The sequence below is a fragment of the Pecten maximus genome, chromosome 8 (assembly GCF_902652985.1).
Source record: "Pecten maximus chromosome 8, xPecMax1.1, whole genome shotgun sequence".
Classification (NCBI taxonomy): Eukaryota; Metazoa; Mollusca; class Bivalvia; order Pectinida; family Pectinidae; genus Pecten; species Pecten maximus.
The window spans coordinates 889,447-906,864 of NC_047022.1; the positions used below are offsets into that span (position 1 = coordinate 889,447).

At 39.0% G+C, this 17,418-nt stretch overlaps 1 protein-coding gene across 1 annotated transcript in view; it reads right to left on the reverse strand.

Annotated features, from left to right (window-relative positions):
• Positions 1-1,263: 1,263 nt before the first annotated feature.
• LOC117333723 overlaps positions 1,264-17,418 on the reverse strand; it is a 32,864-nt gene continuing 16,709 nt past the window's right edge. The window contains exons 9-16 of the mRNA XM_033893145.1: positions 16,007-17,130; positions 12,695-13,016; positions 10,329-10,491; positions 8,286-9,607; positions 6,133-7,608; positions 4,837-5,875; positions 3,438-3,553; positions 1,264-3,078 (exon numbers count right to left, since the gene is read on the reverse strand). Coding sequence (XP_033749036.1) covers positions 3,441-3,553; positions 4,837-5,875; positions 6,133-7,608; positions 8,286-9,607; positions 10,329-10,491; positions 12,695-13,016; positions 16,007-17,130 — 5,559 coding nt within the window. The 3' untranslated portion in view covers positions 1,264-3,078; positions 3,438-3,440. The remainder of the gene's footprint in view (positions 3,079-3,437; positions 3,554-4,836; positions 5,876-6,132; positions 7,609-8,285; positions 9,608-10,328; positions 10,492-12,694; positions 13,017-16,006; positions 17,131-17,418) is intronic.

Below are 17,418 nucleotides of genomic sequence, written 5' to 3' on the forward strand. Positions count from 1 at the left end.
ATCTTTGTTTGGTAGTGAGGTAACCGTTAATTATATCTACACACCTAATCAAACCTTTTGATGTAGAAAATCAAACACGAGTGTACATTCATGTTAGATTGATTGAGCATTAAGCATCCTAGATCTCTGTTAGTATAAATAAAATTTCTAAGTACAAGTTCACTGCAGGACAAACGTAAATACCGCGCAATTTGGCTTTGTTAGCGAGCAGCCTTTATGTGGAACAATGTCACTTTCCGGAGCTATGCCGATTTGACTTCCGTTCCAGCCACAGGACATGAGATGGAAGGATCGTGGTTTGACATCTTGGTTGAGCGTAATGCTCTTCTTTACTGAACTAAACGACGGTAATTACGGTGTTAATGGTTTGGTTATAAAGGACACGAATATGTGGTTTCATATTGGATACGACGTGCCAGAGCCAAGGTTAATGGGCTACAGCTGAGGGTATTAGACTCGTCCGTCAACCACTCAGTTTGATACAGTCGAGTTCGATACCTATGGTTGAATTAAGGTATTGGATTTTGGTGAAAGATTATTATATATTTAACATACCTTATGTTTCTATCGACTGGATTAACGTTATTGTCAGATAAATAAGCTCTAAAATTCTAAATGGAAGTCGTCCTGACAGTAGGTGACATCCATCCAAAGATATTTCGTTTGAAATTGTTTCCATGCCTAATGGGTCAGATAAAACATGCAGCAATTCATAACTTCCATATAGAAAAATTCATTTCAAGGTTAAGTATGCATGTGTTCAACCAACTTTATGAACTATGGTGGCTGATATATATATGCCATTTCGTTATTTCGGTATTTCCCCCGCTAATCATCATCTTTTCGCAGCGACAGACGAAATAACGAAATTTGGGATGGGTTGGACCTTGCATTTTAAAGATTTTAGCATATTTGACCCCTGTGACCTTGAATGAAGGGTCAATGCCATCCATTTAAACAAACTTGGTAGCCCATATCCCAGCATGCTACAGTTGAAAATGTAAATTATTTACGTCGCACGAAGGACAAAAGTCGATCGCAAAACGTGAATTAATGACAACACTATTGCCCCCAAAAAGTAACGTAATAGGTATATAAATAGTCTGACTTTGCGACTTCGTCGCAGGTGAGAGAAAAATTAAAAATAATACAAAATGTTAAAAGAAAAAAAAAGTTCTACAGCGTTAGGCAGCTCATTTCCTTTTGATACTATAGGAACAAAATACCGTGCTTGAATCACAAATAGTAACAACAATAACAAAATAGGTACAAAATTTTTATTTGTAAAAATATCACATTCTTATGCATAATATTTTAATGTAAATATACATTTTACAGCGAATATATATGATATGTTTAGCTCGTACATTAACACTTGTTTGTAATGGATTATTATTGAAAGAAAACAGCACTAAACAGAAGATACAATTCCCTTCCATATGCATAACTCATCTAATTTACATATTCATAATCCTCATACATATTCATGAACACACATATATATAAACTCACTTTCTCTACCTGTGGTGTAAGTGTCATCAAAGAAATAACAAATCCTCCAGAAAAATTAACTAAGGCCTGAAAAATAAACACTTTCAATACCCATCAACAATGTCTATTAACCTTTTTACCTGGTGTCCAAAATTTCATCTGAAAACATTTTTTTTTTTCAGAGTAGCCAAAATCCTGCTTCAATAATGATCATCAATCTATTAAGGCTTCTACATCACAAATCAAGATTATTTTGAATGAATAGTTTCAATTTCAGATCTGATATAAAATGTGTCGACCAAAGTATTTTTTATAGGTCTCAGCATCTCTCAATTCCTGTACGCTATCTTTAAATATCCCGTGACGCTAATTCTCAGTCAAAATGTAATTTTCATCACTTATAAATAAAATATTTTCTGCATGGAGACAGCAAAGTCTAATAATACATCTGATAAACGAAGACAAACCTGTGTTAAGAGACCACTATAAATACACCTTGTTCATGTCAACCTGTATAAAGAGACCACCTATACACAATAAGGGACCATTTTTCCAGAAGGTGGTCCCCTTTCACAGGTTTGACTGTAGCACATCCAGTCACAGGGACCTGTCACACATTCCTATTCCAAGGTCCATACTATATTAATTCATTTATATAATACTCATATATATGGGCTGAGTGTTGAGAATTTGTGCCATGTTCCGTTGTTCTCATCTTAATGTTTCCCCATAACATAGTGAGAAATTCAGAAAATACATCCAGTGTGAGCAAATATTTCAAACAAAACATTTAATCCCTTATAGACAAAATTTACAGATTTCTAAAAACTTGACTAAATTAATATTGTAACATAAACCCCAGAGTTTTCGAAACGATCATTTATAAATTTTCTAAAAAATGAACCGAGAAACTAAAAAAATCCCAATCTAAAAAATATAGATTCAGCAAGTATTACCAAAATTCAATGGAAGAATATAAGTGTAATCCTTGTCTTTCAAATCTTTGACAACTTTTATCAGCATGATACTTTGGCAACTTTTATCGATATCATGTGTTTTTAGTAATTAGGGAGTTTTGTTGTCCTCGTTGACTAAATCAACACTTAAAACACACATATATATATATATATATATACACACACTCTCACACAGTCACTCTCGAGTCTCCACCTAATTGTACGTGGCAAGTTGTCCCAATATAGTTCCGACACTCATTTAAGGTTTATTAAAAAAACGACAGATGGAGGATGACATGTTTTCCTCACATTTTTACGTGAAAAAGTTTTAAAAAATGAGATTATCTGCCTTCCTTTGGGAATGTCAAAATATGATCTTTGGAGATCGTTTGATTTGTATGTCCAAACCCGGTGACACAACCAAGTGTTGGACATCAGTTAATTTGTGTTTCACAACTTTTTTCTCCTGTTGATAACATATTCTGGTACCCATATAGTTACTGGTGATGAGGCCGACAGATGTTGTTCACAGTTACCGGTAATGAGGCCAGTTTTTCACAGTTTAGCAGTTGACGACCATCCAACACATTTTTGTGTAAAAGTTCTTTAAGTTCAGCAAGTACATATTGATCTACAAAAAACAAAGCATAACTATTAAAAAAGGTAAAAAGTCAAAAAGAAGACTGCATGCTAGATTCTACATATGATTATATTTCCAGATCACTCCAGATATCTTTTTTTATTTACTACCAGCAAGGAAACTTAACAAGTTTGATTAGATTTGACAAAAAAAGTCAAAAATGTATAAAAAAAAAAAAAAAAAAAAAAAATTTTAAAAAACAATTCATCATTCCTCCACCGGATAGTCAATGCTAACAACCGTCAAACCAAATATTTTAACCCTAGTAAATTATAAAGGTTACTTTAAACACCAAAATCTTCACATTTAGAAACCAACACTGAAGCTGAGAAAGTTCTTTGTTAACTTACCGATTACATGTTGTGATTTTCGAAGCCCATGTCTGAACTGTGTTTGGATTCGATAGGTTGGAACATATCACCTTCGTATCCCTGGTTAGAATACACAGTCGAATATACATCTACACCTGGAGATACAAAACAGAATGTTTTACTCTAAAGCCAGCTAAATTGATACTAAAAGAATATTTTAAGCATTAGGAGCTTAAGCACAAAACAGGAGCTGTTGGAGAACAGCATAGCGCGTCTCGCAAATGTTTGTCAATAAATAATTAAAATATATTAATTGGAATGGTTTCGCGAATTGCATTAATAATATTTATATTGTTCTTGATCAGATTGTGTTTTATGAATTCATGCAATTTTTAAAACCATACCAATTATTATATATATAAGTTATTTATTGACAAACATTCGGAAGACAAGCTATGTTGTTGTAGATTAAATGAATATATTAAATACAAATGTAATTGCTTTTGGACATATTTCTTCAATTTTTTGATAAAATATTATCCTCATGAGAGTTGTCTCCCTTGATAAATGTGGCCCGGTATAAATTGTTTAATGTGAGCATTTTCACATTATTTTGTTTTCAGTTTCACTCCAAGAAGGGATTGTGTAACTACATAGGGACTCTTTTACCAAATATCAGTACCCTAATACAATCATAAAGTGACGTGTTATTAGCTTTCAACATTTGAACAAAAATTTTAAAAATCTGTTTTTTCCCCAAAAAAGTCTTTCAGTTTAACTCTGGCAAGGGATAGTTTAACCCCCACAGGGAACCTAATACCATGTATTACTATGCCTTTCAACACTCACAACATAAACTTAACACAAAGTCCAAAGATTTAAAAACAAAAACAAAAAAAACACAGATTTAAAAAGAAAAAATCCAATTTTTTAAAAAGTTTTACTCCAGGAAGGGATCGTCTTACTCCATAGAGACTCTATTGCCAAATATCAGCACCCTAGTACAATTATAAAGTGATGTATTAATACCTTTCAACACTTGCACCAAAAACTTAACATTTGAAAAACCAACGCCGACGCCGGATTGACAACATTATAAGCTCTCACTCTTCTTCGAAAAGATGAAAAAGAAATTGTTCTTGATTTTTTTTCTTCAAAATGTTAGATAAATCATATTCACATGTTTTTGTACTATGTATATATTTGTGGTGAATAGAAAATTCCTTAAAATATAAAAGGAATGATTTCTGAATTTATATATTGCAAAAATTCTTATAACTTTAACCTCGGAGACTGAAAAGTTCACCTGTACTGTCTACCACCTGCAATCTCAAAGATTGTACCAAAGACACAAGATAAAAGCTCCCGTCAAAACAGAGTTAATGAAAGGTATTTGTCCATAGGAATTGTCATTGTTTTTACATTACTAGCTACTCACGTTCATCTCCGAGATGCTGGACCTTGTCCGTCTCATCATTGTTTTTTAGGTAACAGAGCAGGACCAATTTCCTGATAGGAATAAAGATGAGAAGAGCAGTGGCATTAACACAGTTTCCTAGTGCTACGGCAGGATCTCTAAACGGCGGACCTGCATTGGTGGACACTATCATCCAGACGAGGAAACAGCCCGCTGTACACACACTGGACACGAAGATCCAACGCGATTCGTAATAGTTACTGTCACTATCCCAGGCGAGAGAGGCCACGATCCCCGTCACAACGACCAGGAACATGACAAAGATCATGGACATGACCAGAGCACGATCGTACAGGTCATGGGGATCGCACCATGCCCAGTCATCCATGGGCATTCCCTCCGTGTACAGACTGGCCGTGGGACGGACCAGAATCAACCACATGATGGGGATGATAGCCTCTATGGCTACAATACCGAGCGCTACCAGGAAGAGGGAGCATGCACTGGTGAGTCCCTTATATTTCCGTCGACTGTACTCCATATCGCTGTATCGCCAGTTGTCCAGCGCTTTCACGAGTAGAGCGGCGAACACAATAGCATATACCACTCCCATCATGAACCGCCTGGCGCCACATGTGGCATCAGATGCCGGCAGGAAGAATGCAAAATTGATGACATAAATACCAATGACGCCCAACAAAACCATGAAGCCGAGAATGGTAGTGCCACCTCGGACAGGATAGGCCACGAGGAAGTACAGGAACAGTAATACTGCCACCAACAGTCCGGCACTGGTCAGGACTCCGACGGCGATGGCCCAGATTGGCCACGTGTATACCTGATCGTATACAGTCTGGCCAAAGTCATTGATGCGTTCATTGTAGAAGAAGAAATTGCGTGGCTCGGTAAAGCGGTCGTCAGTTTGGTTGGAAATGAGAGGTGTGTTTGTTATAACATCACAGTCACAAACAGTGCCGGCCGGACATTTGGATGTAAAACCTGCTCCTCTTCCGTGGTCGTAGTTGTCAAAACTTAACGTACCATCTTTGGTGGAGCCAATCTGCAGGAACAGAGAATAAAAGTCTTAATAAAATATTAACACATACTGCAATGAAAATTCTGATTGATTTCAAGATTCCAACCTTTAATACTTCATGTTACGTAATAACACACAATTAAATCAACTTAAACATTATTCTAAGATACATGTGTTTTACCATGAAAACGTCAGTTGTCATGAACACGGATAACTTACCAAATGGTATTTGTATTAAAACGTCAGTAATAGTAGCGTTGTCATGAACGTGGCTAACTTACCAGATGATAACTGTATCCTGAGCCGTCATTCAAGTATGTATAAATGTTGTAGCCTGTATCAACAAAGCGCTGGCTATTGAAACGAATGTTGAAGTTATCAGGTGGCTTAAGATTAAGTGTGTTGTGCATATCCCAGTCTGTGCTGAGGATGCCCTCGAGTAGGCGGTCCCAGTTATCCGGGTTGGAGAAACAGTCTGAAAATGTTGCGGCCAGTTTACAGGTGCCAGCGCGGACAGTGTTTAAGCCATTGACAAGAGAATAAGTGGCAGTAATCGTGTGTAAGATGTACGAATTATTAGCCAGCACCATTCTGTCCGTGATTACCTCCCCTTTGTCACAGAAACTAGAGAACTTGGTCGCGGGTGACTGAGCATCTGTCAATTGACATTGATGAATCTCCTGATAAAATTCCTCAAACCAATCCAGTGGTATATTCTTCCGATTTGTGTATGTGATTTCTTTAACGTAATCTATGAAGTTCTGCACGATGGCACTGCGCATGTCTATGGTAATCAATCCATGGAGCTTGCTCTCTATGCCCGTAGGTATCGTGGGTGATTGCCCCCAGGTATCCGTACCAATCCAAACAAATCGGTCCACGAGGTCAAGCTCCTTTGCTGCGGCCATGATGGCTTCTGGATATAATGTGCAGAGGACAACGACATTAGCACCAGCGTTTGTTGTGAGCTGTTGAACAGCAGCTTTAGCCTCCTCCATACTGGGCCGAGTAGGTATTCCTATTGCATTGGTAACACAGACTCCCTGGGACCGAGTGTTTCGTTGTAACTGTTCAAAACCTGAAATACCGTACGTTTCCTTTGTATAAACAACAGAAACATACGTCCAGTCATTTAAGGCCAAAATGTCAGCAATGACCTTCATCTGGTAGTCATCCGGGGGAACTGTGCGCGAAAAGTAAGGATAATTGCTTTGGTCTGACAAGAGAACAGAAGTTGCGCCATTACTGATGATAGGAATCCTGAGAGGTTTAACGACTCTGTTGACAGCCATGGTTGCCGAGGACGAGGTGGTTAGCACCCCAGTAATGGTGGAGTTGTTCACCACGCCGTCGGCTCCAAAAGCTGTGCTACAGAACTTGCCTGTGGCCAGCAGGCTATAAAGATCCTGGTCGATTCGTAACGTGTTAGAACAGTAGTCGACTACTACGCCTCGCACATCGTAAGGTTTCGGTGTCTGAAGTCTCTCTAAAGTGTAGAAAAACGCAAGAGCAACGTGTAGGCTGTTCATTTTGATAGGTCCACATCTGTAAGGGTCGGATCCCTGATGGTGGCCATTCAACACCAATAGGAAGGCAGCAGCGTCAGCGTTGGCCGCCGGCTGTGACATGTCACGCGCCTTCGTATTTCTCACGGTTGGACACTCGGTGCAGGCGTCTTGTCGGTCACAACTGCCATCCCAGGACGGGGAGTATGTTGGATTGATGTTCAGATCACCAGTGAAGGAATACGTACCAATCTAAAAAGATAGAGAAGAAATTCTTAATAATAACGAATGTAATTAATGATAATATTTGGGAGTTTTATAAACCACTACCTGTTATATATCAACAATTAAATCATATCTCACATCGGTTCACAAATAATTATCCGTTGTTATTGGTACTTAGTAATCAGTAAATGTCTTTCTGATCACCCTGAGGCATATATAGCTAATAAAGCTGCCATTTCAGCGCCAACAGCTTACAGCTTCCGGCCCTACCACATACTTATTTAGCTGAGTTTACTGGAACACCATGGTGAATTTTGTACAAGTTTACAACACACTTTGCCCATACCCAGACTCGGGACCCTTTGGTCATGTAGCCCTGTGCCCTACAACTAGACCAACGTGTCTACCATTAGTTAAACTCCTAATTAGGGTTGTTCAACAGACACTTCTACATCAAAGTCAAATCACTGGCAGTGACCATATACAGGCAGTAGATCTTAACAAAATATTCATTTCAGAAAACGTATAATTGTAATCTGGATAATGTTTTGAAATTTGAAATTTAAAAAAGACAGTGTTCATTTTGTTGGTATGGAAATTTTGACAGCAAATGGTTGATGGAATCCTGAAATTACTATTTCTATGAATTAAATGACAAACAAATCGTTACTACACAACAATATACAGCTTTATGAATGTTTTACCTTGTCGTATGAGAATCCCTCATCAAATGCTGTCATCTTTTTGTTTAGAGAGTAGATTTGGTAGCCCTTGTTTCCCTCTCTGCGGTCAGTGAACTGAAACCGAGTATTTGTCGGATCAGTGAAATCTACATTCTTGATGTTGCTCATCAAAAGATCGTGGCGGTCTTGATTGTTGCGATATTTCTCACAAACAATTGTGTAATTAGAATCGCATGTCTCCTTTAATGTCATGTCAATCAGAAAGGCTGCCGCAAAGACGGAATTGATGACGTGGAGAATTCCGGGGTCCTGGATGTAGTCTCGCTGAGCCACAATGTTCTCCGAGATACTGGTACACTGTTGGGTGTGTTTACCGTTTGGTATGGTAAGATAACAGTTCAACATTTCCTCGTAAAACTCTGGGAACCACGGATTTTCCGGGTAGTTACCAGGAGATTTTGACCCGAGGTAAATATCAAAGTCTGAAATGTCGGCCGATTCCAATGTGAGAGTTACGGCCCCTTGAACCAGTTCTTCATTGCCTGCAATTGCCTCCATGTTGTTTCCCCAGGTTTCCGAACCTACAAAGTGGAATCGTCCATGTGAGTTAGGATTCCTGCTGATACCTTGTACAAGACCTTTGATATATACGGTGCTGGCAAAAACAACAACTGTGTTGGCATTGGGCTGTTCCAGGAGATAGGTTACAACTTCATTAGCACTTTCCCTGGTAACCGTTCCGTTGTCTGGGAAGGCAATCGTGTTGGAGACACAGATTTTGTACTGGGCGGCCATACTTTTGAATGCCTCGGTAGCTAGTTCGCCGTAATTGTCTCGTTTGAAGACCACCTGGACGTATCGCAGGTTAAATTTGTCAAGGAACTTGACAATTCCTTCCACTTGTTTGTCATCGGTGGGAACCGTGCGCATGAAGTAGGGATACCTGATGTCATCCAATAGCTGTGTACTCGTAGATGCATAGCTTACTTGAGGAATTTTCAAAGCTTTCAAAATCCTGGCGAGATATATAGAGCTATCGCTGGAGTAAGCCCCGATGTACATGTTGATGTTTTCTGGGTTCACCGTCTGAGCGTTGTGGGTTAATTTTGTCAGTCCGTTGTGAATGTTAGATACGAGATACCCAGTACGAATCGCACTTTCACACGAATCCAGAGCTACACCTCCGAGTTTCACATGCTTCAGAACATTTGCGAAGATTCCGGATTTGTCATTGACCTTGTCTATAGCATAGTTAAAGGCTTCGAGGAGCTGGAACCCATGGAGAGTCTTTAGGTCACCGCAGGAGAATGGGGTCAGATCTCGGTCATGGACATCAAAGATACCTGTAAAGTTAGATAAAGTTAGATAAAGACCTTAGTGTGTATATATACATATGACATCACCAGGACAGCTTAGTAAGTCTTCACTATCAAAATTATCAAAATATCAAAAGTATCCAAATTATTTTTTTTTAATCATTCAAACTTCTTCTTGCATAATTCCAAACTTAAGTGAGTATCTACAGATTTAATTTTAAAAAAAAGAATTCCAAAGAAGTGGATGTGTTACCTGCGCAGCAAGATATTTGATTATGGCAGTTATTGCACTGAAATAGATTTTCTATTTATAGTAACAGTGACCATGAATTTTGACCTTTGGACCAGTAAAAAATAATACCATGCAAACACTTTAAAGTAAAAACTGAGTGAAAATTGAGCTACATTGGCCCAAAGGAACTTGAATTATCACAAGGAAACAAATTTTCCATTTTTAGTAACAGCCCTTCGACCTTTGGAGCATATGTTTCTGGCAGGTGACACAAAAAAAGATGTAAACAGAGATGGATATTTCTGTTAAAAAGTTCACAAATTTTCAATTCAACACCAAGGTCTTATCTGCTATTTGCTGATTATAACGAATGATGACAGATTATATATGATGGAAATTGGACATGATGAAGTGAACTGCATCCATTAAGATAAAAATAAACAAATACAAAAAAAGACACCAGTAGGGGACAATTAATGACCTTGACCACAACAATTTGATCCTGAAATTGCATACCTCCTATTAAGATATCACCCTCCTTGTAGGTGAAGTTGAAAGTGTTGATGTTGTTTATACAGATGGTACAGGGGTCAGTGTTACAGGCCGAGGCCGTCGAGGAGACCTGTCCCTTGACGGTTGGGTCTGTAATTTGTAGAGAGGCTCCAGCAATGTCGCCGACCTAGAAAGAGGGTCAAGGACAAATTCATTAAAAGGACATAAAGATCAAATACAAGACAAGTTGTAGAATAATCAGTGATATGTAACAGAATGGGGAAGACACTGGTTTATTTTTTGAAATGGAAATTGATAGTCATGAAACATATTTTTCATTGAATTATGATGAAAACCAAAATGCAGTTCATGGAATTTTCATGGCACCATGAAAACAAGGGCCCAATGGGCCCAAATCGCTCACCTGCAATGCAGTGATCTTTTCATATATGGATCCTGCAGTTATTTGAAAGCATGCTTCAAGATTTTTAGCCTTTTTGACTCCTGTGACCTTGAATGAAGGTCAAGGTCATTCATTTCAACAAACTTGGTAGCCCTTTACCCCAGCATGCTACAGACTTAATATCAACTCCCTGGGACTCTTGGTTATTGAGAAGAAGTCGTTTAAAGATTTTAGCCTTTTTGACTCCTGTGACCTTGAATGAAGATCAAGGTCATTCATTTGAACAAACTTGGTAGCCCTTTACCCCAGCATGCTACAGGCCAAATATTAGGTCTCTGGGACTGTTGGTTATTGAGAAGAAGTTGTTTAAAGATTTTAGCCTTTTTGACTCCTGTGACCTTGAATGAAGGTCAAGGTCATTCATTTGAACAAATTTGGTAGCCCTTTACCGCAGCATGCTACAAACCCAATATCAACTCCCTGGGACTCTTGGTTATTGAGAAGAAGTCGTTTAAAGATTTTAGCCTGTTTGGTCCCTGTGACATTGAATGAATGTCAATGTCATTCATTTGAACAAACTAGGTAGACCTTCACCCCAGCATGCTACAGACCCAATATCAACTCCCTGGGACTGTTGGTTATTGAGAAGAAGTCGTTTAAAGATTTTAGCCTTTTTGACTCCTGTGACCTTGAATAAAGATCAAGGTCAATCATTTGAACAAACTTGGTAGCCCTTTACCCCAGCATGCTACAGACCCAATATCAACTCCCTGGGACTCTTGGTTATTGAGAAGAAGTCGTTTAAAGATTTCAGCCTTTTTGACTCCTGTGACCTTGAATGAAGATCAAGGTCATTCATTTGAACAAACTTGGTAGCCCTTCACCCCAGCATGCTACAGGCCAAATATTAGGTCTCTGGGACTCTTGGTTATTGAGAAGAAGTTGTTTAAAGATTTTAGCCTTTTTGACTCCTGTGACCTTGAATGAAGGTCAAGGTCATTCATTTCAACAAACTTGGTAGCCCTTTACCCCAGCATGCTACAGACCCAATATCAACTCCCTGGGCCTCTTGGTTATTGAGAAGAAGTCATTTAAAGATTTTAGCCTTTTTGACTCCTGTGACCTTGAATGAAGGTCAAGGTCATTCATTTGAACAAACTTGGGAGCCCTTCACCCTAGCATGCTGCAGGCCAAATATTAGGTCTCTGGATTTGTTGGTTATTGAGAAGAAGTCGTTTAAAGATTTTAGCCTTTTTGACTCCTGTGACCTTGAATGAAGGTCAAGGTCATTCATTTGAACAAACTTGGTAGCCCTTCACCCCAGCATGCTACAGACCCAATATCAAGTCCCTGGGTCTTTTGGCTATTTAGAAGAAGTCGTTTAATTTTTTTTAGCATATTTGACCCCTGTGACCTTGAATGAAAGTCAAGGTCATTCATTTGAACAAACTTGGTAGCCCTTCACCCCAGCATGCTACAGACCTAATATCAACTCCCTGGGACTCTTGGTTATTGAGAAGAAGTTGTTTAAAGATTTTAGCCTTTTTGACCCCTGTGACCTTGAATGAAGGTCAACGTTATTCATTTGAACAAACTTGGTAGCCCTTCACCCCAACATGCTACAGGCCCAATATTAGGTCTCTGGGCCTTTTGGTTATTGAGAAGAAGTTGCTTGAATGGAAAAGTTGACGCCGACTCTTTTACACTAGGGGAGGGGGTTTATTTGAGGATAAATATGGTACATGTATTTAAGGTCAAGGGATTAAATGCTGTATATGAAGAAATCATACTGTACCTAATTTACTGGTAATTTTGTTTTCTGTCTAATATATCATTCTATGTTTTGATTTTACTGAAAAGGATATTTCATTATCCCATACAGCCTTGATTTCTTGATTTTGAGTGAGAAAAATACTGTATACAATTGACAATACAAATCACCAGTACTAACACGAAATCAGAATCTTCTGATTTACGTCATACGTACCAGTTTGGTGGTCGTGCCATCATAGAAAAACAAGTCCAGTCCAGTATTACCCTCGCGATCCAAGAATCGGAAAGTGCTTCCAGTGGGATCCACAAAAGAGATTCCTTCCATCTTCTCCATGAGTACTTCATTCATATTGTCCATGGTGAGGAAAGCGGTACACAGCCCGTCATAGTCCTGCCCACACTTCTCTTTCAGCAGTGAATCTAGTCCTGCAGTGAAGGCATATACAGCATTGATGGTTGGCACAACGTAATTATCCTGAGAGAAAGCTGGACTGTCTGTGAACGGTCGAAGTGGGAAGGTACAGGGAACCTTGAACCTACAGCGAAAAAAAACAAATATATGAGCACAATGAGCTAAATTTCCCTGTAGACTAGCACACAGGTAGACTAACACACAGGTAGACTAACATACAGGTAGACTAAAACACAGGCAGACTAACATACAGGTAGACTAACACACAGGTAGACTAACATACAGGTAGACTAAAACACAGGTAGAATAACACACAGGTAGACTAACATACAGGTAGACTAAAACACAGGTAGACTAAAACACAGGTAGACTAAAACACAGGTAGACTAACACACAGGTAGACTAACATATATGTAGACTAACACAGGTAGACTAAAACACAGGTAGACTAAAACACAGGTAGACTAAAACACAGGCAGACTAACATACAGGTAGACTAACACACAGGTAGACTAACACACAGGTAGACTAAAACACAGGTAGACTAACATACAGGTAGACTAACACACAGGTAGACTAACACACAGGTAGACTAAAACACAGGTAGACTAAAACACAGGTAGACTAACACGCAGGTAGACTAACACACAGGTAGACTAACATACAGGTAGACTAAAACACAGGCAGACTAACACACAGGTAGACTAAAACACAGGTAGACTAAAACACAGGTAGACTAACACACAGGTAGACTAAAACACAGGTAGACTAAAACACAGGTAGACTAACATACAGGTAGACTAACACACAGGTAGACTAACACACAGGTGGACTAAAACACAGGTAGACTAACACACAGGTAGACTAACATATATGTAGACTAACACAGGTAGACTAAAACACAGGTAGACTAATACACAGGTAGACTAAAACACAGGTAGACTAACACACAGGTAGACTAACACACAGGTAGACTAAAACACAGGTAGACTAACACACAGGTAGACTAACACACAGGTAGACTAAAACACAGGTAGACTAACACACAGGTAGACTAACATACAGGTAGACTAAAACACAGGCAGACTAACATATATGTAGACTAACACACAGGTAGACTAACACACAGGTAGACTAAAACACAGGCAGACTAACATACAGGTAGACTAACACACAGGTAGACTAAAACACAGGTAGACTAAAACACAGGTAGACTAATACACAGGTAGACTAACACACAGGTAGACTAACATACAGGTAGACTAACATACAGGTAGACTAATACACAGGTAGACTAATACACAGGTAGACTAAAACACAGGTAGACTAAAACACAGGTAGACTAACACACAGATAGACTAACACACAGGTAGACTAACACACAGGTAGACTAACATACAGGTAGACTAAAACACAGGCAGACTAACATATATGTAGACTAACACACAGGTAGACTAACACACAGGTAGACTAAAACACAGGCAGACTAACATACAGGTAGACTAACACACAGGTAGACTAACACACAGGTAGACTAAAACACAGGTAGACTAAAACACAGGTAGACTAATACACAGGTAGACTAAAACACAGGTAGACTAATACACAGGTAGACTAAAACACAGGTAGACTAAAACACAGGTAGACTAACATACAGGTAGACTAACACACAGGTAGACTAACATACAGGTAGACTAACACACAGGTAGACTAAAACACAGGTAGACTAATACACAGGTAGACTAACATATATGTAGACTAAAACACAGGTAGACTAACATACATGTAGACTAAAACACAGGCAGACTAAAACACAGGTAGACTAACATACATGTAGACTAAAACACAGGCAGACTAAAATACAGGTAGACTAACATACAGGTAGACTAACACACAGGAAGACTAAAACACAGGTAGACTAACACACAGGTAGACTAACATACAGGTAGACTAACACACAGGTAGACTAAAACACAGGTAGACTAAAACACAGGTAGACTAACATACAGGTAGACTAAAACACAGGTAGACTAACATACAGGCAGACTAACATATATGTAGACTAAAACACAGGCAGACTAACATATATGTAGACTAACACAGGTAGACTAACACACAGGTAGACTAACACACAGGTAGACTAACATACAGGTAGACTAAAACACAGGCAGACTAACATATATGTAGACTAACACACAGGTAGACTAAAACAGGTAGACTAACACACAGGTAGACTAAAACACAGGCAGACTAACATACAGGTAGACTAACACACAGGTAGACTAACATACAGGTAGACTAACACACAGGTAGACTAACACACAGGTAGACTAACACACAGGTAGACTAAAACAGGTAGACTAACACACAGGTAGACTAAAACACAGGCAGACTAACATACAGGTAGACTAACACACAGGTAGACTAACATACAGGTAGACTTACATACAGGTAGACTAACATACAGGTAGACTAACACACAGGTAGACTAACATACAGGCAGACTAACATATATGTAGACTAAAACACAGGCAGACTAACATATATGTAGACTAACACAGGTAGACTAACACACAGGTAGACTAAAACACAGGCAGACTAACATACAGGTAGACTAAAACACAGGTAGACTAACACACAGGTAGACTAACATACAGGTAGACTAAAACACAGGTAGACTAACATACAGGTAGACTAAAACACAGGTAGACTAACACGCAGGTAGACTAAAACACAGGTAGACTAAAACACAGGTAGACTAAAACACAGGCAGACTAACATATATGTAGACTAACACACAGGTAGACTAACACACAGGTAGACTAACACACAGGTAGACTAAAACACAGGCAGACTAACATATATGTAGACTAACACAGGTAGACTAACATATATGTAGACTAACATACAGGTAGACTTACACAGGTAGACTAACATACAGAAAGACTAACACAGGCAGACTAACATACAGGCAGACTAACACACAGGTAGACTAACACACAGGTAGACTAAAACACAGGTAGACTAACATATATGTAGACTAACATACATTTTTCACACAAGGATAGTACTGGTGTGTATATCTAAAAAGAGCATAAAAGATTGATAACTTACGCCGATACACCTGGCAAGTCGCAGTAAAACAGGTTCATGTAGTACTCAATGAGGATAGGATACTGCCAGAATGTTTCCATGGAAACGAGAGAATTCACGTAGCTCAGATAACCTGCGACATCTCCTGTTTTTATATTCAACATAAAAGATTTCCCGCCGCTGCCAAATTGTTCTGCAAGTGCCATCATAGGCATCGGAAACACATACAATATGTTTGCAGCCACAGGGTTGTTTTTGCGTGCCTGGAACATCGCGAGAGAATCAGCTGCATTGGTCCACATTATAACAACCTGACTGGTGCTGAGTGCGATATTCTGAACAATGTCTGTCTCTGGGGAAGAAGAACTGACCATAAAGGACTGAAGAATACAGAGTCCTTCCTGAGAGGCAACGGTCTGGAATGTCGACATGCCCGATCGTCCGTAATCAGAGTCAGAATATACAACAGTAAGAAATTTAAAATTCATCGACTTCACTAATTTTGCCATGGAAACGGAGAGAGTGACATCCCCCTCGATCGTACGGAAAAACGTTGGGAAGATTTCTTCATTATTTAGTGGTTCGCTGGAGGCAAATGGACTGACAAGTGGCAAGTTGAGTGTCATGGCCGCATCCTTCATGTCAATAACTGCGGCTGTGCTGTCCGTGATCCAAGCTTTGACATTCCGGGCTTTCAGCATGTCCGAGTACGGGTTGCTAGGTGATGCAGGCAAGAGTCCAGCGTATAGACTGGACACCAAGTCAAGTGACCGCCCTTGGACATTACAATGATCAAACAAAATACTACCTAAGGAAACGCCATTCAGACTCACAGGGGCCATTTTGGAATTAATCTGCTCGAGGGCATACGTGACAGCTGTAAGAAACTGTGGTCCATTAGTTGTGCTCAACGGTCCGCAAGCAAACGCATCAAAGCCCGACACAGAGTGTACACCAAACATTCCTCCGATCTGGATGTCTCCGGGTACGTACACCATGGCATTAGAAGTAGCTCCAACGTAGCTACACTCCCAGCAACTCCCAGGACAACTGGAGGGGAAGCTTGACCCTGGAGTACCGGTAGGATACTGGATCTGATTAGCAGACAAGGTGAACAGGCCATCTCTGGTATTATAGTTACCAACCTGTAAGTAGTAAATCATATCTATTAAACATTTATAATAATGATTAAAAGTTAAACACATCCATTAAATACTAGTTAATATCATCCATTAAATACTAGTTAATATCATCCATTAAATACCAGTTAATATCATCCATTAAATACTAGTTAATATCATCCATTATATACTAGTTAATATCATCCATTAAATACCAGTTAATATCATCCATTAAATACTAGTTAATATCATCCATTATATACTAGTTAATCACATCCATTAAATACCAGTTAATATCATCCATTAAATACC